The 25,622-nt window shown below is 32.0% G+C and overlaps 2 protein-coding genes across 2 annotated transcripts; one reads left to right on the plus strand and one right to left on the minus strand.

Moving 5' to 3' along the window:
- Positions 1–361: 361 nt before the first annotated feature.
- Positions 362–15,394, plus strand: LOC111002517 (fatty acyl-CoA reductase 1-like). The gene is made up of 20 exons (XM_045629852.1): positions 362–500; positions 728–844; positions 924–1,046; positions 1,277–1,402; positions 2,595–2,739; positions 3,291–3,392; positions 4,824–5,010; positions 5,400–5,506; positions 5,602–5,731; positions 5,814–6,048; positions 9,699–9,851; positions 11,315–11,431; positions 11,546–11,668; positions 11,899–12,024; positions 12,350–12,494; positions 13,254–13,355; positions 13,418–13,604; positions 13,992–14,098; positions 14,884–15,013; positions 15,096–15,394. The coding sequence occupies exons 1-20, from the start codon at positions 426–428 to the stop codon at positions 15,331–15,333; spliced, it is 2,775 nt and encodes a 924-aa protein (XP_045485808.1). The 5' UTR covers positions 362–425; the 3' UTR covers positions 15,334–15,394.
- A 1,055-nt stretch (positions 15,395–16,449) lies between these two features.
- On the minus strand, positions 16,450–24,078 carry LOC110999241 (putative fatty acyl-CoA reductase CG5065). Its single transcript, XM_022268212.2, has 11 exons — positions 23,946–24,078; positions 22,090–22,198; positions 21,205–21,321; positions 20,735–20,857; positions 20,167–20,292; positions 19,853–20,006; positions 19,430–19,531; positions 18,749–18,935; positions 18,287–18,393; positions 17,720–17,849; positions 16,450–17,075 (listed from the first exon to the last, which is right to left on the minus strand). Exons 1-11 carry the CDS (start codon positions 24,005–24,007, stop codon positions 16,838–16,840), a joined length of 1,455 nt encoding a protein of 484 aa, XP_022123904.2. The 5' UTR covers positions 24,008–24,078; the 3' UTR covers positions 16,450–16,837.
- Between the last annotated feature and the right edge of the window lie 1,544 nt (positions 24,079–25,622).

The raw sequence follows: 25,622 nt of genomic DNA on the forward strand, positions 1-25,622 counted from the left end.
TCTTTATTATACATGTTTGTTATTAATGGCTTCGAATCTCTTCGAATCAACCGCTTCACCTTGAACCTACTAGAATGGTTATTTAACTTCCTCAACGAGTTAATTTTAGCCTGATTTTAATGATGATAAAAATAACTATTATTTTAATTACTAAAAAAGACATATTAACTTCACGCATGACTCCTGCCGTAAAAAAACTTATACAAAAAAAATGATTAAGACTTAATAATTTTTTGTGTAAGATATTTTTTGTCATGGGAATATTATAACAATGAAAATATATAGACTCACTGGACAAAAAAAAAATATATAAATTTTGTATGTTATGGTGAATCTACTTTATTTAACATCAAGAAGCGAAGTGTCAAGACGAGAATTTTATATTGACTTGCTATTCAATTGAATAGTTTATAGAACAGTGGAAGATGTGTCAATCAGTAGCGGATTTTTACGCTGGAAAAAGCATTTTTATCTCTGGTTGTACAGGATTCTTGGGGAAAGTGCGTTTATCTATATATGTATCAACATTATGTTAAAAAATAATTGGATATAAACTTTTTGCCATTCGTTTCAATCGCCAACTATTTTATTTTAAACATCCTAAGAAAACTACGCACGCCCTACGCAGATCGTATGAGATGTCAAATATTGATTAGGGACTTTGAATAAAAAAGTTTCAGTGGTATTTGTTAGTTTGGAAGTTCATAGCTTGTTATATTTTTTATAGGTTCTCTTAGAGAAAATACTCTACAGCTGTTCCGATGTTAAAAAAGTCTACATACTTCTTAGAGCAAAGCGGGGATTGACAATTCAAGAGCGTCTTAAGACTATGCTAGAGCTGCCGGTAAGATAGATTATTATTATAGTAATATGTATTTCAATATCAGACAACTCTGACGTTAAACTAACCAAACTATTTTTAGGTATTTTCAAGACTTAATAGTGAGAAAGCGAAACTTTTGGACAAAATAGAACCGATAGTCGGTGACGTAAGTCAGGACGGACTTGGAATCTCCCCAGAAGACAAAGTAACACTTATTAATGAGGTATGTAGGTATTGTAGTCGCCACAATCTAAAAACAAATATTAATCGATCTCTTGGCGATTGAATTGAAAAATTAGATTGCCAAAAAACTATTGAAAACTTAAATTTTGTTTATAGTATGTAATCTCTTGTGAGGCGATGTATGTATCTTGTATTATTATTTATTATATCTCATTTAACTATATAATTACAGCTTACTGATTTGTTTAATTAGTTTTTAACAATTCTTAGGTATCGTACGTATTTCATTCGGCTGCATCGATCAAGTTTATCGAGCCGCTACACGATTTGCTTAACATCAACGTCAAGGGTACTGAGAGAGTATTATCTTTATGTCAATGTATGGAGAAGCTTGAGGTAAGTCAATTGTCATAAAACTCTAGATTGGAATCAAATACACACAAGCAGCGAAGTAGTGGAAAGTTGGTTAAACGCCAGATTTGTAAGCTCATAAAATGTAAAATATCTAATAAATTTTTCGGTAAAGTATACTTTTCTAAATCGTTAAAATTGTTTGGAGTAGATGAAGTAACTACCGTAATATATATAATATTGAGCATATGGGCATTCAACAAGAAGTCACTAAGGTATTGACATGTAAATATGACAATTTAAATAAAACATTTATTTACCGTATTATTATAAACTTATAATTATTTAACAAACTTTTAAATATTTGTGACGTTTCGAGTGCTTTGCAGCGTGCGTGCTCAAATAAAAGGCAATACAATATGAGGATTATATGATAATAAATATGTGGAATTCATAAATTTCGGTTTCGGTTAAATTTGCAATAATTTAATACTGCGAGGTATCCATTTAAGAAATATCTATATTAATAATAAACATATTTTATTTTTTATTTAAACACAGTAATAAAATTTAATGTAAAATACAGTTACACCGCCTCCGTCCATCTTGTTCGGTGGGACATTACGGTAATCAGTCTTATCTTTAAGAATAGGGCATATAATATTTATGTGCAGTGATGGGCAAAGGCTTCAGCGTGTGATCCTCATCCCTGAAGTCGAAGGTTCGAACCCCGGCTATGCACCAATGGATTTTCTAACTATGTGCGCATCTAAGATTCCCTGAAGGGTATACCGGGATGGGCTGTCCGACATGTTGCTTGAGCATAGATCGCAGCTGGTAAAATCTGCGGCAAGATTGTCAGACATGTCACTGACAAAAATAGCACGAAAATTAACGCGGCTAGCGTCGGGCAGCGGCCCCGACTCGCCCATAAATATTATTACGATATTTCCGGAGTAGTTGTCGCCCGGGCCCGGCGGGAGACGCCAACCCTCTAAGTTAATAATGCCCTTTTTTAGGAAAGGGGAGATTTCGACACTCCCCTACTGCTTAAAAAAAAAACCTTCGCTCGAACGGTGAAGAAAAACATCACGAGGTAACCGACTTGTCTTAAAAGTCGACAGCGTGTGTCAGGCACAGGAATCTTCTCATTTGCCAATTCCATTGACAAATGATCATGAAACTGACACAACAAAAAAAGGAAATATAACTAAATCATTTAAATTGTTCAACTTAGGTCCTCGTTCACGTTTCAACAGCGTATTCAAATACACACAAAATATTTATTGAAGAGAAAGTTTACCCATCACCCATCCCTCTGAGCATGGTTGATCAATTGATAAAAGAACAGCCAGATGAAGAGAGAACTAAAATGATAACAAGTGAGTCAATGTTTAATAGCTAGAGGCAGACACATATCGGCGTTTGTTTCTTGATTGATATTTCTTTAGCTCACGTCATTGGGGTGATCAGCCAATGTCTGACGCATGATAACAATAATTGGGCCTAAAAGTATATGCTCACAAGGTTTAAATCTATATATGTATATAAAATAAAGTTCGTAGTTTTACTATTTATATATAACTCGAGAACGGCTTAACCGATTTTGCTGACAATTAGATGTTAATTGATTTTTATTTACAATATAACTAAGTGTTTAGATATATTTTAACAAATAATTTAAGTAACAAGAAGATTATTTTAATTAATTTAGAAATATAACTGTTATTAACTGTGTGATGAAAATACCATACTAATTCGTTTTACTTTTAAAATTCTATAAGTATTGAATTAATGATTTAAAATTTACATTTAAAGTTTTAACAAATGCTGATTTTTAATTACCTCAATAAAATATAAAACATTTTAATCGAATACTAGTATAGCAGTGAATCTGTTTTTTTTAAATAAAATTTACTTTGAAATTTCTCAGAAGACGAACCAAACGCATATACATTCTCAAAGAAAGTGGGAGAGGCTTTGCTGGCGGAAAAACATGGTCACGTTCCCGTTATTATTATAAGACCTTCAATTGGTATGTAGACTAAGCTTAAATAAGCATAGGCATAGGCAGGCTGCGCTGGGAGAAGCGCCTAACACGTCAAGAAGCACTCAATGTATCTTATTATAGTCGCAAAGACTGATTGTATGATTAATAAAAAAAATGACTGAACCTTCAAGCGGGCGCGCGTAGTCGATTCGACCGCGCCTGGTACATTTTCGTTCATATTATTATTACCATCCATCACATTTATTTCTGCTATATGGTAGCCTGTCGCTTTGTTATTGGAAGTAAAATAAAGCATAAACCTTAGTTCGGGGCACTCCCCCCACTCCATAGATCGCAATTCTTTTCGTGTCATTGCAGTCGTCGAATGACGCGCGCCTGTCTTCGAAATGGTTACGCGCGACGCTAAACGACAAATATCCTGATTCACGTTCATAGTAGTTCTTCGGCCATCATTCAATATTATCGAATTAAGCTTGGATTTTTTTATACAAAATGAATCGTGGACGGTTACCATAAAGTGGTAACATTACTCGACGAATTACTAAGAGAAGACGAAGAAGAGAGCGACGAAGGCTTTGAAATTTCCAACTACATCATAAGAGAGGTACCTCGATCTACTGAGGAATCAAACCATTAGGACTTGGAAGATAATGGTTTGCCAATGTCAGAAATAAGTAGCGGTTTATAAGTATAACGAAGTGACAAAAATCTAAACAGTGAATCAATTTCAAAATATGCTCACAGAAGATGTGGGCATTCGTAAGCATGGTGGGCCCACACCATCAATGGGTGACCCATTTACGCAAGCCTGGTGTTTATTCATATCAGAAAATATTTCTTTAAAATTTGTTACATATACAAACGAATTCAGACAGACAGAATGCGTGACAGCAAACCAACAGATGCGGCGGAAGTTCGAGCTCTTTCCGAGTTGTCGTACATAGTGGGATAGTTGAAGACATCACATGTCAATTTGGAAGATTTATATCCAAGTGATGGGACAAGCATACCTATTTTTCCTACTACTATATCAGTGAAAAGAATGATGATGATGAAGATTATATGATGATTAAACTACTACGCGACAAGTTCGTCGTACTCTTGATAAAGCTGCGTCACTAAGAGAAATTTTATATTTGACTACACAACACTGTCTTTTGCCATATTCAGTGGAAGTGAACGTTGTAATTGAAGAGATGATTGTTACCTTTTGAGGAAAATGTCCTTTCCGACAGTACTTGAAATATTATTTCTCTTTCATAATTTTACTTACTTTTTTTGACAAATCAGACTTAAAAGACAATGATAATATATCTAAGTAAATAAATAAATATTGAATAATCAGTACGTTTTTCTCCGTTACGCACGCTCGCTCCCGTTACAACAATGGCCGCGCGCCCATCAGAAGGTTAATAAGATCAATTGAAGAATATAATGTTGTTCTTTCCTTTGTAGTAACTGCAAGTTTATCAGAACCGATGCCAGGGTGGATAGATAATTGGAATGGAGCAACTGCTTTAATTGGAACTACCAGTAAAGGCATCCTAAGGGTTATACCCGGGAACGGACGCAACGTTTTGGATCTTATACCAGTCGACTATGTCGTTAATCTCACAGTTGTAGCGGCTACAACGAAAATACTGTAAGCTGTAAATTTTACATAAAAATTATCAATAGTAACAAAGTTGCATTTATCATATTTTATACAGTCCGTTAGTTCAAAGTTTATGTTTGAAAGCACGATATCAAAAATATGTTTTTGATTAAAAAAAGATTTACGTCTGGTACTGATGGTCAATGAACATAACGATAATGAAAAATAATAGGGTTGAAAAGTTACTTCTTTCTAACTAACGCAACTTATTTTAGCTAGATTAAGAATTATACAATACGATTAAACTAACACACGTCTTATCTCTATTACCCAAATATATAAAACAGGGAAACGTTAACAATCTTTCATCTTTGTGTTTGTGCAAGAATTAAATAATAGTTTGTTCTGCCATGGGAGACATCGTTTTTATGTTTCAGGCCACAAAGTGTAAATGTTTACGCTTGTGCTACAAGTACAGAGAATCCTTTGACGTTGAGGAACGTATTAAATCTGACCACAATAAGTTGTAAAATAAATAAATTTAGTGAGTATCTAAAAGCTAACAGGTTCAATATAATAATAATATAATTTGGGTCAGTACTTTGATTCGCTGAAATAAAAAAATTCCTGCTTTTTCAGATGAACTGCCATTTCCTGGAGTTTACTTTACAAACTCCAAATTGCTTCTGGTTTTCTTATCGGCTGTCCTACAAACTTCTCCTTTATCACTGGCTGATGCTCTGTTACGGATGAAAGGAAAAGATCCTAAGTATGTTTTCCTATCCATTTTTATTATTATTGTTAGTTTTTAGCGTAGATTTTTTAGAATGTAAAGAATTAAATTTTTGCAGATACCGCAAAATACTGCGCAAAATAGAACAAGTCCGCGATGTTTTAGAAGTCTTCACGACAAACTCTTGGAAGTTCAGCACGATGAACAATTACTGTCTCTTCTCATCTCTATCGCCGAGTGATCAAAAGACCTTCCCTTTTAGTCCATCATTAATAAATTGGTCAGAGTATATTCCTATATACTTCGACGGAATGATTAAATATCTATGTAAGAAAAACCGGGTGTCATCTGCGTAGATATTAAGTATTATTGATTTTTCTATATATGTCAATAACTATATAATTATATATGTATAAGCTTAACAGCGCTTAACATTTCATTTACAATATTCAATTTAAAGTACTACAATTATTTAATATTATAGTAATTTAAACCGTTGAATTAGTACTTAGGTAAAGCGCGAATTAGCTGGGTCGAAGGGCATCGGCTTTTTTTTATAGAACAGGGGGCAAACGGGCAGGAGGCTCACCTAATGAAAGGAGAAGGAGGGAAAACTTGGGTCTTCTTGTTAAATTGGAATTAGGCCGGACTGGGATCAGTCCGAAACTCCATCAAAACCGTGTAAAATTCGGAATACGTTCCAACATGAGACAATATTTGGAGCGGAGCCCAGTCTGTCGAAATAAACCCGAGCATGTTTGCATGATATAGCTTTGATGGTGAACGTATTTCCGAACCAATTCGACTTAGGGTCCTTCAGGAAAAGAGCGTACAAATTCTTAAAAGGCCGGCAACGCACTCGTCACTTCTGGCATTGAGAGTGTCCATGGGCATATATATCAAATCACTTAACATCAGGTGAGCCTCCTGCCCATTTGCCCTCTGTTCTATAAAAAAAACTTAAAACGAACCACAAAATACATATTTATTACCTCACATTCGATTTACATCAGATAGTACGCTTCAAGGACGACACACAATAGTATAAAAACAAGAATAATTGTTTTGTTTTCATACACATTTATATACACATGTATTTATATACTATTACAGTATACATTTAAAATGACGGCCGCGCATATCGATTGAACATGATAGACTCCAAGTACTCTTAAATACTTTTAAATGTACTTAACGTAACGTTATGTACTCTACGTAAATAAAATATAACAATTATTTATATGTAATTTAAATAATACACCTTTTTTATTTATACTATTGATAAATAAATGTAAAGCTAGTTTTACATCTGTTCACAGGGCTAATGTACACTGCATTTGTGCAAAAATGTGTAAAGCAAACAATTCATAAATTTTTAATTACTTTGAGCTATGATCAAACTGAAATTCTACTAGAAGTAATAAAATAATAATTTTCACATAATATGTTCTTGTCATGTCAAACACCCTTTAACACTCACTAACACACGCATGCATACCCTTCCCCACTATCACATACAAATACACACACACTCACATACACAATCCCTTACAAACTTCCTTTTTGTTATGTATATGACTTGCTATGGAATGGAAGCCTGGTTATCCATATTACAGGTTCTTACCTAGTTTGGAAACCAGTCTCCCAATACTGTCACTATATTATGAATTATTATTGTTAATGTTTAAGGGAGAAAAATAAATAAATTATTATTATTATTATTATTTATTTTAGTCGTAAGCATGTCGGACTTTAATATAGTGTTGGCCTAGTGGCTCCAACGTACCACTCTCATCCCTGAGGTTATAGGTTTAAACCCCGGCTGTGCAAAAATCCACTGCACTTTCTATGTGCTTTAACCTTTGCTCGAACGGTGAAGGAATTTATCGTAAGGAAACCGGCTCGCCTTACACCGAAAACGCTGACGGCGTGTCAGGCACAGAAGGCTAATCACCTATTTGCCTATTAGATTAACAAATGATCTTGAAACATACAGAAATCTGAGGCCCAAACCTCAAAAGGTTGTAGTGATTCTGATTTATTGTAGTGAATAACATATCTCCATATAAGCTATCGGGTCCTAAAGGAAAATTATAATCTCCTGACTGGTAAATTTTATATCTTGTGTACTGAACAACACAAGATATCTCAAAATATTGTAAGTATTTTTCTTACGGTAGAGTTTTTAGAAAGGTCAGAATGGAGAAGATTGGAGGAGGCCTTTGCCACCTGGCAAATGGACACGCAATAGTGGAAGAAAACGACAATCTACAAAAATAATAACAATAATAATTTTATCTGAAAAAAAAAGGCTATTATATATTATATACAGTTTTTTAACACTGTCTTGACACTAATTGTGAAAATATAAATTAAGAAATAAAGCAGAGTCAGCTAATATTTGGCTTTAGATCAGTTTTAATTAATTGAACTATTCTTTAGATCGGTTAAAATCTGCGTTATTAATTTGAAGGTTCACAATTTTCTTTAGATAATCGGCTAACAAAATTTTAACGAAAATGAGAAGGATGTTCTCCTATGGTTTTTATATGTTCACGAGTTTTCATTTTTCAGTACCTAACATATACTTGCATCTGGAAGGTTTAATTCGTATTTATACGTGTCATTTCATAGACATTCACAAAAATAATAACTTGCTTCGATCTCAAATTTTCTTCCGCTAATTAATACGGCTAATGCTCATTATAATTCGCTAATGTATGTAGTTTGATTGTATGTAAGCTTAGGTAATTAGTATCAAATTTAGAATTTTTTTGTTGAAAAGCTAAAGTCAAGATTTGAATAATAAAATAGCGCATAGAGTACCTCTTTAAGGAAGAAGTAAAACTTTGTAGTGTTATGAAGATAGGTAGGGTTATAAATTGATTTTTAGTGAAATCATACTGTTTATGAGAAACTTTATTAAAATTGGTTACAATTCTTAATTGATCGCATCTTTGTAAATGAAATAATGAACATTATAAATTGAAATAGAACAAAAAGTAGGTAAGTATTTCAGCTAATTTCATGACAGTCGCACAGTTTACTTCGCTGCATTGCAAGAATACCACACGCATGTGCTTGGAATTTACCGACTCACTATCTCTCTCCTACTTCTTACCTTGTAAACCTATCTATTGTATCTATCTATCTATCTCCCTCTTACGTTGGAATATTGGACGCTACTCGTTGGTAACGCTCACGCTGGCAGGTACACTACCCGCATGCGTTCCAGGGCCACGAATTCACTCTCGCGCTGTCTCTTTCTATTCCCCCTCTATATATTGGGGTTACTGGGGGTTAAATGGTTAACCTTGTTGTCGCATGAGATGTTTCACATCAAAAAACAAAAAGTTTGGAGGAGGACTGCAAAATACATGAACAATTTTAATTGCACTTAACTTATGCATTTAAATTAATAACAACATTATTTCGATTACATTGAAGTAAGCGATAGGTATTTTTTTTATAAAATAAGACCGCACTTCAAAAAGGTTTTGGCCTCAAGTCGCAGTTTCGGTTTTTTAAACTGACACGATTCGTCGACTTAGGGTGAAAGACTTTCTTACCTTTTGACTTTACTGTACAAGCTTATTAACGCACATGGAAATAAATATTATCTAGTAGTGGACTAACAAAACTTAAACTCACTGCTTTACGAATAATTATCATACACTTAATAAGGAAACACTGCTCTTATAAATTAAACTAATTTAGAAATAAAAAAATATTTGTTAATTCTGAGAATATATTATATATAATTAACAAGTTTATTTATAACAAGTTTTTAATGACGGAAAAAATCTGTTATTTTTTTTTCCAGAAAACATAATGACATAACGCAAATACAATACAATAAATATATTACACAGCTTTATTTTTATTTTTGAATAAGACATTTTATGCCATGGGAATATCATAACAATGGAAATGTTTTGACTCAGTAGACAAAAAACAATATTATATAAATGTTGTCTGTTACGGATTACCTACTTAATTTACCATAGAGAAGCCGAGAGTAAAGACGAAAATTTTTAAATTGACTCGCTATTCAATTTTACTGTTTATACAAAAGTGTGAGATGTATCGATCAGTAGCAGAGGCTTACGCCGGAAAAAGTATATTTATCACTGGCTGTACAGGATTCTTGGGAAAAGTACGTATATATGTATTAACATTTTGTTAAGTGGGAAATGGATTTTTATTTATTTATTTATCGGCGGAGGCCCTTTATCATCAGAATCAGCCATGTCGTAATTAAGTTGACGTAATGGTAGGAACAAAAGAATAATCAAAGTCATAATCAAATCCGCACAAAGTCTTACAGATATTCACTAAAATCTATTCACTAGTAATTAGTGAATCACTTAATCTATCACTTTTAATTAGTTTTGAAACAATAAGGCACAAGATTACTCGGAACAAAAGCGATTGCCGTTGACGCCGTTGACGTTCCAAGCCAAGTCACGTTCAACATGGCCGCGCTGACCATCGACACGACGCTCCGCCAGATTGACAGTTGTCAAATCTCGTTCCGACGTATTTCTCAAGAGATGGCGCTAGCAATGCGCCGACATATTTATTACGTCTACAACATATCATAACTTAAGTTTTGCTAAAAATAGGAATTAAAAAAAAATACAATTAAAACATAAACAAGATAAGACAAATACACAATAAAATAAAATTACCAAGAATGTTGGTACTTAAAGTAGAGAAAAAAAAATCATCAGCAAAACAGCGAATTAGGTTTGAGAAAGGCACCCAACAATGCTTTTTCCAAAACCGATCAGCCCAATACCGAATATATCCAGCTCCGGATAAGCTGTGTTCAATCCGTTAAAGCCAAGAATTCGAACGAGAGGTGCCTGAACTTTATTTTAGACATCAGCATAATAACTTTATTCCCCGCAATTAAATATCATACAAATATACATAACATCAAATATAAATTATTATGATTGTAAAGCGCCTTTTCAATGTGTAAGATTCATTTGATTAACGCAGAATAGACTGACTGGTCTTATCTAATATGAGTGTAACAATAATTTTAATTACTCCACATTGTCAGCTGTGCGTTTTGCATACATAGAATTATTTGATGGCCTGTTTGGCCTTGTATTTCCTAAGAACGCAGACCAAATAAGGTGTCAAATATAGATTTGGGGGCCCTTCAAGTTAATACTTGCAATAAATCTACTTACATTACGTAAGCAGATTTACTGCAATTGATCCCCCCCTTCTCTTGACATCAAATGTTAGCATAGCTGACAAAACTTCATAAACGTGTTAGTTTCTTGGCGGGATTCCCGAAAATGCATTTCGTTAAATTAAAAAAAAAATTAAATTCGAAAAGCATAGACAATGCGTGGGTAACATGTGTAAAAAAGGAAATAATTACTGTTGACATAATCACCAAATAAGAAAATCAAAGAACCCCCCCATCCCTATGGTGCTTACTTAATACTTGAAGGGTCCCTTAGGGCCTTTTATATAATAATTTCTCAGATACTAAGTTCAAATGTGTTAAATAATGACGTCTATGTACCATAATTTAGTGATCTTTTGCCATAAGGTTTTCTTCCTAATTTCAATACTAGCGTGGCATATTTTTTAAAGGTTCTCTTAGAGAAAATACTCTACAGTTGTTCCGATGTTAAAAAAGTCTACATACTTCTTAGAGGGAAGCGGGGATTGACAGTTCAAGAGCGTCTTAAGACTATGTTGGAGCTACCCGTAAGATATATTATCATATATATATTATATATATATATATATATATATATATATATATAATATGTATTTCAATATAAGAAAACTGTGGCGTTAAACTAACCAAACTATTTTTAGGTATTTTCAAGACTTACTAGAGAGAAAGCGAAACTTTTGGACAAAATAGAACCGATAGTCGGTGACGTAAGTCATGACGGACTTGGAATCTCCCTAGAAGACAAAGTAACACTTATTAATGAGGTATGTAGGTATTGTAGTCGCCACAATCTAAAAACAAATATTAATCGATCTCTTGGCGATTGAATTGAAAAATTAGATTGCCAAAAAACTATTGAAAACTTAAATTTTGTTTATAGTATGTAATCTCTTGTGAGGCGATGTATGTATCTTGTATTATTATTTATTATTTCTCATTTAACTATATAATTACAGCTTACTGATTTGTTTAATTAGTTTTTAACAATTCTTAGGTATCGTACGTATTTCATTCGGCTGCATCGATCAAGTTTATCGAGCCGCTACACGATTTGCTTAACATCAACGTCAAGGGTACTGAGAGAGTATTATCTTTATGTCAATGTATGGAGAAGCTTGAGGTAAGTCAATTGTCATAAAACTCTAGATTAGAATCACGTACACACAAGCAGCGAAATAGTGGAAAGTTGGTTAAATGCCAAATTTGATAGCTCATAAAATTTCAAACATCTGCGTTACATTTAATGTTGCTGATGGCCAAAGGATGTGATCTTCATCCCTATAGTCGAAGGTTCGAACCCCGGTTGTGCATCAATGGCTTTTCTTTCAATGTGAGCATGCTGCATGCAGGCTTCTCACTTTCCTATTACATTGACAAATGATCATGAAACTGACACAAATATTGTAAAGGAAATATAACTAAATCATTTAAATTGTTCAACTTAGGTCCTCGTTCACGTTTCAACAGCGTATTCAAATACACACAAAATATTTATTGAAGAGAAAGTTTACCCATCACCCATCCCTCTGAGCACGGTTGATCATTTGATAAAAGAACAGCCAGATGAAGAGAGAACTAAAATGATAACAAGTGAGTCAATGTATATTAGGAGAGGCACATTTTTTTTTATAGAACAGGTGGCAAAACTATCGCGCATAAACATAACATATTGTTTCTTGATTGATATTTCTTTATATTAAAACTATATGCTCCCAATATTTAAATCTATATATGTATAGAACCGATTTTGCTGATAATTAGATATTAATTGTTTGTTTGTTTACTGCAAAAGTAAGTGTTTAGATATATTTGAACGAACAAATCAAGCAACAAGAAGAAATGTAACTGATATTAATTGTGTGATGAAAAAATCTTACTTATTCATTTTAGTGTTGTCTTTTATTAACATAACTATTACACATTTAAAGAAAAATACTTTTACGGATTAAAGTTATGTATTATTGTATTAAAACTTATATTTATTTGAACATAATTTTAAATTTAACCGACGTTTCGAGTGCTTTACAGCGTGCGTGGTCACGGTGACTGAAAAGGTGTTAAATGTCAAAAAGTATCACATCTGTAGAAACGAAACGTCGGTTAAATTAAATATTATGTTCAAATAATTATAAGTTTAAATACATAAATTTAATCCGTAAAAAAGTGTTTTTCTTTATTCATTTCAGTTTAAAATACTATATTGAATTTCTGTTTTGAGTTTGGGTTTTAACAAATGACGATTATTACTTCATCATTAAAAAATAAAACGATAAATATATATCAAATATTTTAATCGAATGCTAGTATAGATGTAAATCTGTTTTTTTAAATAAATTTTTAAATTTTTAGGAAACGAACCAAACGCATATACATTCTCAAAGAAAGTGGGAGAGGCTTTGCTGGCGGAAAAACATGGTCACGTTCCCGTTATTATTATTAGACCTTCAATTGGTACGTAGACTATTATTTGATAAGATCATTTGAAGAGCATAATGTTGTTATTTCCTTTCTAGTCACTGCAAGTCTATCAGAACCGATTCCAGGGTGGATAGATAATTGGAATGGAGCAACTGGTTTAATTGGAACCATTGGAAAAGGCATCCTAAGGGTTATGCCCGGGAATGGACGCAACGTTTTGGATCTTATACCAGTCGACTATGTCATTAATCTCACAGTTGTAGCAGCTACAAAGAAAATACTGTAAGCTGTATATTTTACATAAAAATTATTAGTATTAAGAAAGTTGCACTTATCATATTTTATATAGTCCGTTAGTTCAAAGTATACGTTTGAAAGCACAATATCAAAAATATGTTTTTAATTTAAAAAAGATTTACGTCTGGTGCAGATGGACAATGGATAACGATTAAGAAACATAATAGAATTGAAAAGTTACTTATTTCTAACTAGCGCAACTTATTTCAGCTAGATTAAGAATCATACAATATGATTGAACTAACACACGTCTTATCTCTATTACCGAAATATATAAAACAGGGAAACGTTAACAATCTATCACCTTGGTGTTTGTGTAAGAATTAAATAATAGTTTGTTCTGCCTTAGGAGACATCGTTTTTATGTTTCAGTCCACAAAGTGTAAATGTTTACGCTTGTGCTACAAGTACAGAGAAGCCTTTGACGTTGAATAACTTAATACATTTGGCTTCAATAAGCTGTAAAAGAAATAAATTTAGTGAGTATTAAAAACCTTAATATTGTGAAGTTGAGATGATATAACGTTATGGTTCCCGACTTTCTGAGGAGCAAAATTTTTCTATTTATTAGAGGCTTAACTTTGCATCTTATAAACAACTTACGACTGACTGACTGAATTGAATCCGATACAGATGTTTTACAGGCTACTAAGCTATTGAGCCGGTTGAATTAAACTATATCGCTATTTTGAATATTTTTAACTTTTGTAAATATTTGGATTTTTTTTATTTATTATAATATTTGATTGTAAATAGTTTCTACGTGAAAATCGCGTTCGAGTACGCCCTAAAATTTGCATAAACATGGTCCATTATTGGTTCAATCGTTTTAAACTTTGAAAAATAAAAGTAAAAAAGCTAGTGGGTAAGTACCACACGAACTAAGCGACGAACAGCGAGACTGACGTCGAAGCATGCTACTATTCAGTAGCATGCATGCATGTAGTAGGTAGCATGCTTAGTTAGCGGAGTGATTGCAGATGTCTGTCGCCAAGAATGGATAAATTGTAGTAGTTGAATTGTGAGCTTCTCCATCTTCATCCAATGATGGAGAAGCTCACAATTCAACTATATAGCTCTTCCCCATTGCATTTCCACGACAACGCTCGAGCTGATTCTCGTCATCCACCGTCCCAACAGATTTCACATATTTAAAAAAAAAAATTATTGGGAGAAAATTTAACACCCTTCCACTAAAATTGCAAAATATACCTATAGATAATTAGTACAGTACAGTTGCTTTTAAAAATTCTTGCTTTTTCAGATGAACTGCCATTTCCTGGAGTTTACTTCACAAACTCCAAATTGCTTCTGGTTTTCTTATCGGCTGTCCTACAAACTTCTCCTTTATCACTGGGTGACGCTCTGTTACGGATGAAAGGAAAAGATCCTAAGTATGTTTTCCTATCCATTTTTATTATTATTGTTAGTTTTTAGCGTAGATTCTTTAGAATGTAAAGAATTAAATTTTTGCAGATACTGCAAAATACTGCGCAGAATAGAACAAGTCCGCGATGTTTTAGAAGTCTTCACGACAAACTCTTGGAAGTTCAGCACGATGAACAATTACTGTCTCTTCTCATCTCTATCGCCGAGTGATCAAAAGACCTTCCCTTTTAGCCCATCATTAATAAATTGGTCAGAGTATATTCCAATATACTTCGACGGAATTATAAAATATTTATTTAAGGAAGTCCCTATCTCATCTACGTAGATTATATTTATATATATTATGTCAATATAATTAGCATATGTGAAGCATATCATAACATTTGATTTACTATATTTTAAGTAACGTTTTAAGTACGTACAATTATTTAGTATTAATTTAATTAAAACTGTCGACTGTAAAATAGCAGGCGTGAGTAATGAGGCCTGTTTGTCAAATCACATTAAGATTTGTCCTTCGAAGGGAATCAATTTTCACGAACATCAAAGCTATTTCAATCAGATATATGCTCGAGTTAATTCATAATTCTATCCGCATATCATGTTGTAGCGTATTCAGAATTTTACAAGGTTTTTATACCCTGTTGCAACTTACATACTGGTGATACTCTTTCGATTCGAACAAACTTATCTGATGTCAAAACTTTGTTATGTTGAGTCTTGGACTGAAATTGACTTAATTTCAATTTCCTACAGGGCAATAGTTTGGGTGTTTTCCGCTAAAACTCTCTGTCTGTTGTTCTCTTCAAGATCCCTCGACGTAAAGCCTCAGCCAGCATCAAAAAAAACGGTGATGACATAGCCAATCAGTTTCAGTTTCAGTATGTAATTGCGTGCTCCTATTTCACCTGGCCTCCTGCTGATAGAGAACAAAAAGTGCTAAATTTATTGACTTATTTTATATATTATATTCATATGTTTGGAAAAATCAGTTTCTTGATTATTTACATTTTCCTCGTAATTTTATGCTTATAAGCATAGCATCGATATCTTATTAATTCTTATTTGTTACTAGCATTACTAAATAATTATTTCATGGTATTTGTTATAACTTATGAAACTTCTCTTGTTACGATAATTTCAAAGTTAAAAAGAAAGAAAGTTTTCTTACAAAATTTTATTAAACATTAAACCGACGTATATAACATACTTAAATCTAATATATTATCTAATATCACAATTTGGTTAACTGAATTAAAATTAATTGCTTCAAGTCTGGGACCCTCTATGTATGTATAACTTTGTATTTAATTAAAACATCTGTTAACTGATTTATAGGCATAGGAACCCTAAAATGTCACGTATTTAAAACGTTTTCAAAAATGTAATAAAGTACATATTAACTAATACAAAAAGCAAGCATTTAGAGTAAATAAGAGTCTATTAACCAACATATCCAAATATTGTTAAACGAATAATATTTATATTGAGGCGAATAAAAAAAAATAAAAAAATAACAATCGCAAGATCTTTTACTTAGCACTCAGTAAATGCACAGAGATAGAGAACTATACAAATAATTAAGAAAAATCCATGTAATGTTCAGAATCGAGACTTAGAGGTAATTTTAAATCCTGTAGGCCGAATTGGTTTTGACATACGGAAGTAAATTTAGACCCAATTTTGTATAGTACCCTAATAACTATTTTAAATTATTAAAAATATATCTGAGGTTGCAGATAAAGATTGCCTTATAATAAATTAATCTATATTGTACAAACTTTAAAATATCAATTAGATTTTTTTGAAATCACAACTTAATGTATAATTCACTGCCTTTTCTTCTCTGCTGGGTCTACTAAGAATTGTTTGACACCTCTAAAGTAGATAGGGATGTACTGTTTCCAGTTAATAAGATTAGCATCACAGGGATAGAGGTTCTTATCAGCAGAATTAAGACTGGAGTAGAGACTCCTTGTCTTGTCGTTAGTTATATTCCATGAATGTGAGCTGAAGAAACGAATGGTATCCAGGTATGATGCTAGTTTAGTTTGGATTTTGACGTATCTAAAGGAAGGAAAAGTAATTAAATATTAATATATATAAACATATGTGTATATGTTTTTCATATATATTTGATGCAGTTAATGTTATAGTTGCAACTAGAAAATAAGTTTTATAGCAAAGGCTACCATATAAGAAGGATAAAAAAAATAAAAAAACTCAATATCTCTATAAGTCAGTTAATCCAAAAAAAAATGTGAGTTCCAGCGATCAATTTAATATTGTCTGAGTGTCTTCTACATACTTATTTATTTCTAGTAAGAATTCTGCAATTTAAATGATTTACTGGATCAAGAATAGGCGTTAGAAGTTATACTTCTTTGGCGTAACAAAATAAAAATCTTTTCTAAAATCTTTATCTTTCGCCTTATTCTGAGTTTGTAAAAAAACTACAGTAACTATAGAAAAAAGGTATTTAATACATTGAAAGTTTTATTAATAACGTATTATCTAGTTAAATTAAGTTGATTTAAATATCACAAAAAAGTATTTTTATATAATTAAAGGACATTTTCGATGTTAAAATGTTGACTATGCTAACTTCGGGTGTCGGATTTTTGTGACATCATTTATACCTAACGCGCCAAAGGAAGTATAACTTCAAAAATTCAAACATACTATGCTTTTTGTTGCATAATTTGCCTTACCTTGTTGGTTTTCCAATGGCGTAAAGGAATAAATCAGCCAAATAGGATGGAATAACTTGAAATAAGAGCGTCATGAGGAATAAAATCCATGATGATTTTGAAAATATCATTCCTGGTAGTGGCAGTTCATCTGCAAAAAAAAACAAATAATACATTTATAGATGTACAATTGGCTCACTCAGGCTTTCTTAGAGTTTGTCCAGAAAGGGCGAATTCGTCGCGATTCTCTCGCGCGACCGTTGAGTCCACAAGGTGCGTACCAACGCGCGTCTATAAACAATTCCGTGTCAAAATTTTGGCGCTCCATTTCCCTCGATACATGCACTCGTTCTAGAGTTCGCGCGTTAACTGGACGGAACAAGGCGTCCCTGGTATCTCGATTCGCGCGATTGTTCCAGAACAATCCAGATCAATAGAATATGTTACCTGTTGTTATGCGCCTCATGATTAATTAAATTAAAAAAAATATTCAATTTTCAAGTTTCTATCTAACGTATACAAAAATATCAATAATGTAGATAACTTGATAATGCAGTCGCTATTTTTTAGTAAATTACAAAAACTTACTATATCCATGCTTCACGCTCTCTGCAGTGTATAAAATAGACGTTTCCTTTAGTGTGATTGGGTTACTTCCGCTGCTGCAGCAATGGTATATGGGAACATCCTTTGATCTGAAAGATGACAATAATCTTAAATGAGGGAAATTGGGATGTATTAAGGAATTGAAGCAGATAATAAAGCATTATCAATCAAGTGTCATATTCACATGTGTTACGATATTTTTAACAATGCGTAGCTTAAGAATAGATTTTTTTCAGTTCTTTTTCACAATTTATTATACTTTTACTGATTGATAAATAGCATTACGAATAATATTAGCAGTAACAAAAACGCATTGTTTTTTTTTAATATTACACAAATTACAAGTACAAAACGACACAGATTATAAATAATTGACATACAAATTGACGCAAATTATCTTCGTCTAATTTATTTATTTTTAGCTATGGTTTCTGAATAACTTACTTCTTGCAATTAGCACCACTGATGATGGTGAGGTTCACGACGTAGTCTATGGGAATGATTTCAAAGTTGTTTATTTTTTCACCGTAGAGGCAGCGCACCCAGCCTTTTGCGATGAGGGAGAGGACTGGAGTCGCTCCTTGCCAATTGTCGATCCACCCTTCGACGGGCTCTTTTAAGGCAGCAGTTACTAAAATGTTATCACATACAAAATTATATTACGAATTGCAAACCGCATCCTTCGAGTATAAGACGTCGTTAAAATAGTATATTACTTATTTGTCAAATTTGTAAATTTGGAGTTTAGTATTTTTAATAATAATAATAATAATTTTTTTATTGTTTCGTAAATTTTTACATCAATAAATGAGTATGAGACAACCCCCGTAAGAAGTCAAGAGGCACTTGTGTTGGAAATGCATGAGTATGTAATGCATCAAATATTAAATATGTATAAATATCAATTAAATTTACATAAAAGTTGTTATTTCAAAGTGACAATAAAAAAAATTCATTTGCATAAATTTATATTTTCTATATTGCTTTTCAATTATTGATTTCTATATTATAATTAGTAATAAAAAACATTATTACTTTACTTATTTAAATAAGGATACAAATAAATACTAGGTATTGTAGCTAGTCCAACTGAATATAAAGTTTAATTTTTTGTATATAACTTACCTACTGACGGCCGAACGATTACGCATGGTATGTCGCCGTGGTTATCGACAACAAAGTTTTCAGCTAGCGCCTTTGTGAATGTGTATGTGTTTGGGCGACCATCTGTAACAACAATAACATTATATATAAGAATTCATTCACAATAAATGCTACTTCAATGGATACTGTTGCCGGCTTTACGTAATTAATAATTTAGTAATTAATTCAACATCAATATATTACATTTTACTTTAAACGACTGTGCTATATCTATCAGCGCGATTCAACGTTTTTATTTGCAATTTTTATGATCGCGCCAAACAAACATTGAAATCGGGATCTATAAAAATACATTTATAACTATAAGACATTGTATGCTTAAAGGTTTGAAACATATATTTACACAGAAAAATAAAAAAAAGATATGGTGATAAGCAGTCTTACCTAAAATATCGGAATTAAAACGTTCATTTGGATCGTTGCTTTTAATCAGGTCGTAAACTTCGTCCATAGGCTTAGGTGGAGGATACATTTTCTCTTCCACGTGGTATCTCTGCAGGGATGTGTTTGAAAAGGCCGTTGACATGTAGACGAAGGACTGAAATTAAATAATTATTAATACAATTTAATAATAATTGTATAATTCAAAGCTGTATTTGTACGTTCTGTGGAACAGATCTTCCATATGTGTTTTGGTTTTTTATAAATATATTAAATTGTTGTGTCAACAGTTCATAACTTAATGTGCGATAACTTACTTCCAATTTCTTCATTTTTTGCGCCAATTTCAGAACTTCGTGTGTGCCTTCTACGTTAACTTTCATAGCAACGGATAATGGTTCGTTAAATTTAATTGTTGCTGCTAAGTGGAAGACAACGGACACCTGAAAGATACAAAATAATATTTAAAGTAATCTTAAAATACCTAATATATTATTATATTTTCGTAATAAAAACTGTCGATTTCTTTTTCTATTTAAAATACTACAAAATTCTGGTAATAAAATCCATTTAGAACATTTACTTTTTTATGTAAGAATGCAAACGGGCAGGAGGAACACTTGTTTTATTTCAAAGTCAAAGTCAACAATAATAAACTAGTTCTCGAATGATGTGCTAATCGCGAGATACGCCCCGGCTGCAGTGGTAAGATTTTTGACCTTCACTTGATGTTATGTGATTCTGCCGCCCATGGACACTCACATTGCCAGAAGGCTCGTATATGCGTTGCCAGCCTTTCAAGAATTGGGTTTATATTAGGTTGTATATTTAAACTAATTAAAATAAATTACAGCACCCTTTCGTTCGTATCAATTTTATCATTACCTCTTCAAAAAGCATTTTTTGATCCTCAGTACTGATTCCGAGCGAATCAGCTACTAGATCACCATATACGGGAACAATCTTTTTGAAGTCTTGAGGCCTCTCGTTTCTAAGTCGTGCAAATGGCTAAAAAGTAATAGTATGATTAATAACAATGATGTCTTTAAAAACTCATACTTAAATATACTTTAGTATAGTAGCTCATTTTACAATTTACAATTTAGAATTCATCAAAGCACAGATGGAACTAATAACACAATAGGGATATGATACTACAGTGTCCTTTTCCTTGTGCCAGTAGGTCCAAGGAATATTAATGATATTAAGCAAATGTACTAAAATGTTATGCGTGTTTAAAAAATCTATGTAAAGAAAAATATTTGCCAGCATGATTTGCTGATCTATACGAAATTACCAAAACGATACAATGATACACTGAATTTCGTTGACGATAGATAATTTTAAAAGCTCACCTCAGTTTCAAGCATGACTTTTATTCTATCTTGAGCAGAAACTCCTCTCTTTTCCCGTATAAGCATGAACACTTTGCCAATGTCATTGCAACTGTATAGAAGTTTCTCTATAAGGGCCTAAAACATTGAAAATTGTTTTTATTAAAAATGTAAATAACATGTAAAAGGAACGAATCTAATTGTTTTAGTTTTAGAACGTCTAAGATCCGGCTGCAGGATTATAGCGTTCATCTGTTATTTGATAAAAAAACAAATTATATATTTATAAGTAGGATAAAAAATATCTACCAAGTTTTAATTAAAATGTTTTGAATAGATTAAATCACACGGCAAATTACATAAAGATGATTTCAAATCACAGTTTTTTTTCTTTTAGCATACTTATTTTTTTCTATTGTATCTTATGACAATGACCTGATTGTACGTGTTCCAGTCTGGTGTTGGAGAGGCTGACTATCTGTCACTTAGGTCTCCTGTTACAGAGATCAGGCCCTCACATACACTTCCAAATGTTATCATCTTAGTTTAATTATAATAACCTTGTATATGTGAGAGAAGAGAAGATTATTTATTATTATTACAGTGATGTAGACGATATTTTATTTAAAAAATAATGAAATCTTTTCCCAAAAGTCAATTAAATATTTACAATTTATTTGTGGACAAATTTTGATAGGCAAGTTGGTCGATATATATTCTTCTAACTAAAAAATTGGTTTTTAGTAAATAACAGATGAACGCACTAATCCTGCAGTCGGATCTCATACTTCAATCAAAAGCTATGTTAAAAGTAAAGTTATAAAATAATACTGTCTGATTAATTTCGCAGAACCTTATGCATTTTAATATGAAATATTGAAAATAATTTTATATAAGTAGTAGTACCTTGCCAAGAAAGCCAGTCCCACCCGTAATGAAAACATTTTTTCCGGCATAGTACGCGGATACTGAAGAGATGTTCTTCGATTTCATATTCTGTTTTACCATTTTGAACCTAGAAATTAAATAAAAATTCTTTAGGTTTCAGCTACGAGGCTATTTATTGAGGCAAGGTTTACCTAGATCATATACATTTCATAATTGCTTTTTTAAAAGCTTTTATAAAATGTATCCTTTCGTCTCTTTATGGGAATATGATTTAAAAAAACACGAACTACTTTTTGAGACATTTGGTAACTTAAGTCAGTGGGTTCTCCTGGTTTTGAAAAATAATTTAATTATTCTCAATAGCGTATTTTATATTTAGGCCTCAGCTGGTATTTGAACCCGTTGTGATCGTGATCATCACGACCAGTGAACATGCACCAATAGACGGAGCAGCTAAATCAACGATATATCTAAAATGATAATGAAAAATCGGCACACAACCTTTACTTCGAAATGACCTGATTATTTTTTAATTATATTTATCTAATAGATAATAATACTAAATGAAACACGCACTGTGAGTATGATCAGTAATTAGGCAATGTATGATCGATTAATTTTATTTTTATTTTGACAAATTAGAATTAAGATATGGGATTTGATATTGATAATGGGCCAACGTCTCTAGGTTGCGCATTATCTTATTATGAATGAAGCAATGTTGGACTTTAAACATTTCTATATAAAAAACTGTGCGCTCAAAATATATGTTCAAGATATGTTACTAAAAATACCTTTTTTGTGTTTCGTTTTTGCGGCTACCGTATAATCTTTAATTAATTAAAATTATTGAATTAGTAAAATAATTATACTGTGGTAAATTTTTAAAGAAATTTTATTTCACAAACTAATAAATTATTTTTTATAAGAGAGCGTTGTTAAAATATAATTATTTGAATTAAAATGTATCTTTTGCCTTTGAATTTATTAATGCTGGAAATATTTTTTTATAGTTTGATGGTAATCAATTAGTAGCACATCCTCATAGTTAATTCAATGTAAAATTATTTTCGCATAAAAATGTAAGAAGGTTCCAGGAGAAATCGTTCGATTAATATAATAAATAAAATTGTATTCTTCATCTTTGTTATCTCCCTTGTTATCTCTTTTAATGTGTTAGATTAGCATTTTTCACGGGACACCTAAATAAATGCTCTGTCATCTTTAATTATAAATCATATAGCGAAATTAATTATATGGGTCAATGGTTATAACATTTATGTTTTAGGTTACAATGTTTTAGGGTTTCATTGGGTTCATCAAAACATTTTGGGATATTATTTAAAACTTTAAGTTCTGAGGCTTTAACAGAAATTCAAATTTTTAATTATGTTATTGACAAAAAGTCGTTGAATTTTGAAACTTCTATTATCAAATCAAGGCAAACGATTCAAGATATATATAAATTTTAACAATTAAAACATGAAAAAATTGTAATTACTGAGTTATTTCGGCACATGCACTGAAAATACTAAGTTAAAAATTAATCATAATAACGTTTCTTTTATTCCTCTGTAGTTGGTTGGTTAAAAAATAAAAGTTCTTGTAAAAATAGATATTCAATTATCCATAAAAATTAAATGAATTCGTTTATTTTGGAACATAAGATCATCAGGACTTTATATCAAAATAAATGTATATCCGGAAAATGGAAGGAAAATAAAAATTTGATTGAACTGTTACCTCACCAAAGACATAAGCACTAATTACAATGTAAAATTTACAAAATATACAATAAAAATTCACTAAATCACCAAAACATCATCCCATTTTCTAACCGGAATTCACTATAAATAAGAAAATTCAATTCTTACCGATGCAAATACAATTTCACAATGTCTTGTATGCTTTTCCCGATCTCCGGGTGGTACTGCATATGTAATGCCTTCGCAGATACTTATAAAGACTTCATATGATTTAATCTCTGTATTATTACTGATTTTAATTAATTACAAGATAAGCCGATTTTCTTATTACGAAATACTCGAACTACATTAACGAAACCTCAACAGTACCCAGAATCGTTCAGCACTAAGATAATCATAAATCAGAAAGGACTATTTAGATTTTCCTATGACTTTGATTCTGAAGAGGTCATGTTATCGAATCACGTGTGTCAATGGATTTGTTTTTGTGTTGTCGGAAATAATATTGGTTTCTAGAGTAAGCAATTGTAGCGTCTCTAGATTATTATTTGTTGTAAGATCGTTATATAAAAACCTGGCCCTAAATCAGTCAATCTGGAATTATTTCATACTAGAGTTGCATCGTTCTTTTGGTATATAATCTTGGGAGTAAGTGATTTTATTAGTATTTTCAGATGTTTATTATATCTAGAAAGTAAATACATTATTACTGACTGATTCAAGTCTGATTTCAATACTTGTTTTGGTATTCCAATCGAATTCGTCGTATTCTAATTGATATATTTATGGCAGGTACTGAAAAATATTACTAGTAGACCAAAGGTACAGGCAGAATATAATTGGAATTGTGTAATTTCATTGTTATATATTATGCTTGGAAAGAATGTGTGCTAACCATAAAGAAGGGAAGCTTAATAGAAATAGTAGGAGATTGGCAGGGATGTCTAAAACATCTGAGGGGTTCAAATCATCATCAACAGAGATACACAGTTCCTATTACTATCAACATTAAGTAGTAATTAATTAGTAAATCCTTACGAACTAATCAGAAAATTTGAAATGAAAGGATATAGATATAAAGAGGCTTTATTATAATTATGAAATGTCTAGATCTCAATATTACTTTTGAGGCTGCAGCGGCCTAATCGGTTTTCGTACGATTTTACAATCTAAAGTAATAGTGTTAGATTTAAGTAAGTTTAGTATAAACAGGCCTATTTCTATGTGAATTTTAATAATACTTCTACTTTTATCGGAACGAAATTCCATCCAACGGTTTTCCCTATACCGTCAACTATTGCAATCGTTATCAACACTAACAAAAATCTTATTGATTTATTTTAATCTCTTTGCGTTTCCGGTGATAAATATTAAATCGATTAAATAGTAATAAAAATAATAGATATAGAAGATATTATAATAGATAGAATATTATATTACAATTAAAATCACTAAGAGTTGTTAATATTGTATTTTCGTTGATTTTGAGAAAACCATTGCACAGATAGAATGACTCGCTGACACAAACCGCGAAGGAGAAAGCCAATTTTATTCATTTTCTATACGCGCAAAAATAATTCTTCTTGCTACTCTTCTTGTAGTGAACACTCTCCTTAAAGACATTGGACAGGCATTGGAACTGTACTCACATAGCGAATCAGTTGTGAAACGAAAGGCTAAATAGGCTAGAGTTTCAACATGGGATATGAACACAGATTACAAATTTCCACCCGTATCATCTCGACGTCCATTGTTTTATAATGCACTTCTGCCTCGCATCACCGCTAAATGTGCCTCCGGCCCGTTCGCCCTTTGTTCTATAAAAAAGTCCCTCTAGACAGAGGT

The sequence above is a fragment of the Pieris rapae genome, chromosome 10, assembly GCF_905147795.1.
Source record: "Pieris rapae chromosome 10, ilPieRapa1.1, whole genome shotgun sequence".
NCBI classification, from domain to species: Eukaryota; Metazoa; Arthropoda; class Insecta; order Lepidoptera; family Pieridae; genus Pieris; species Pieris rapae.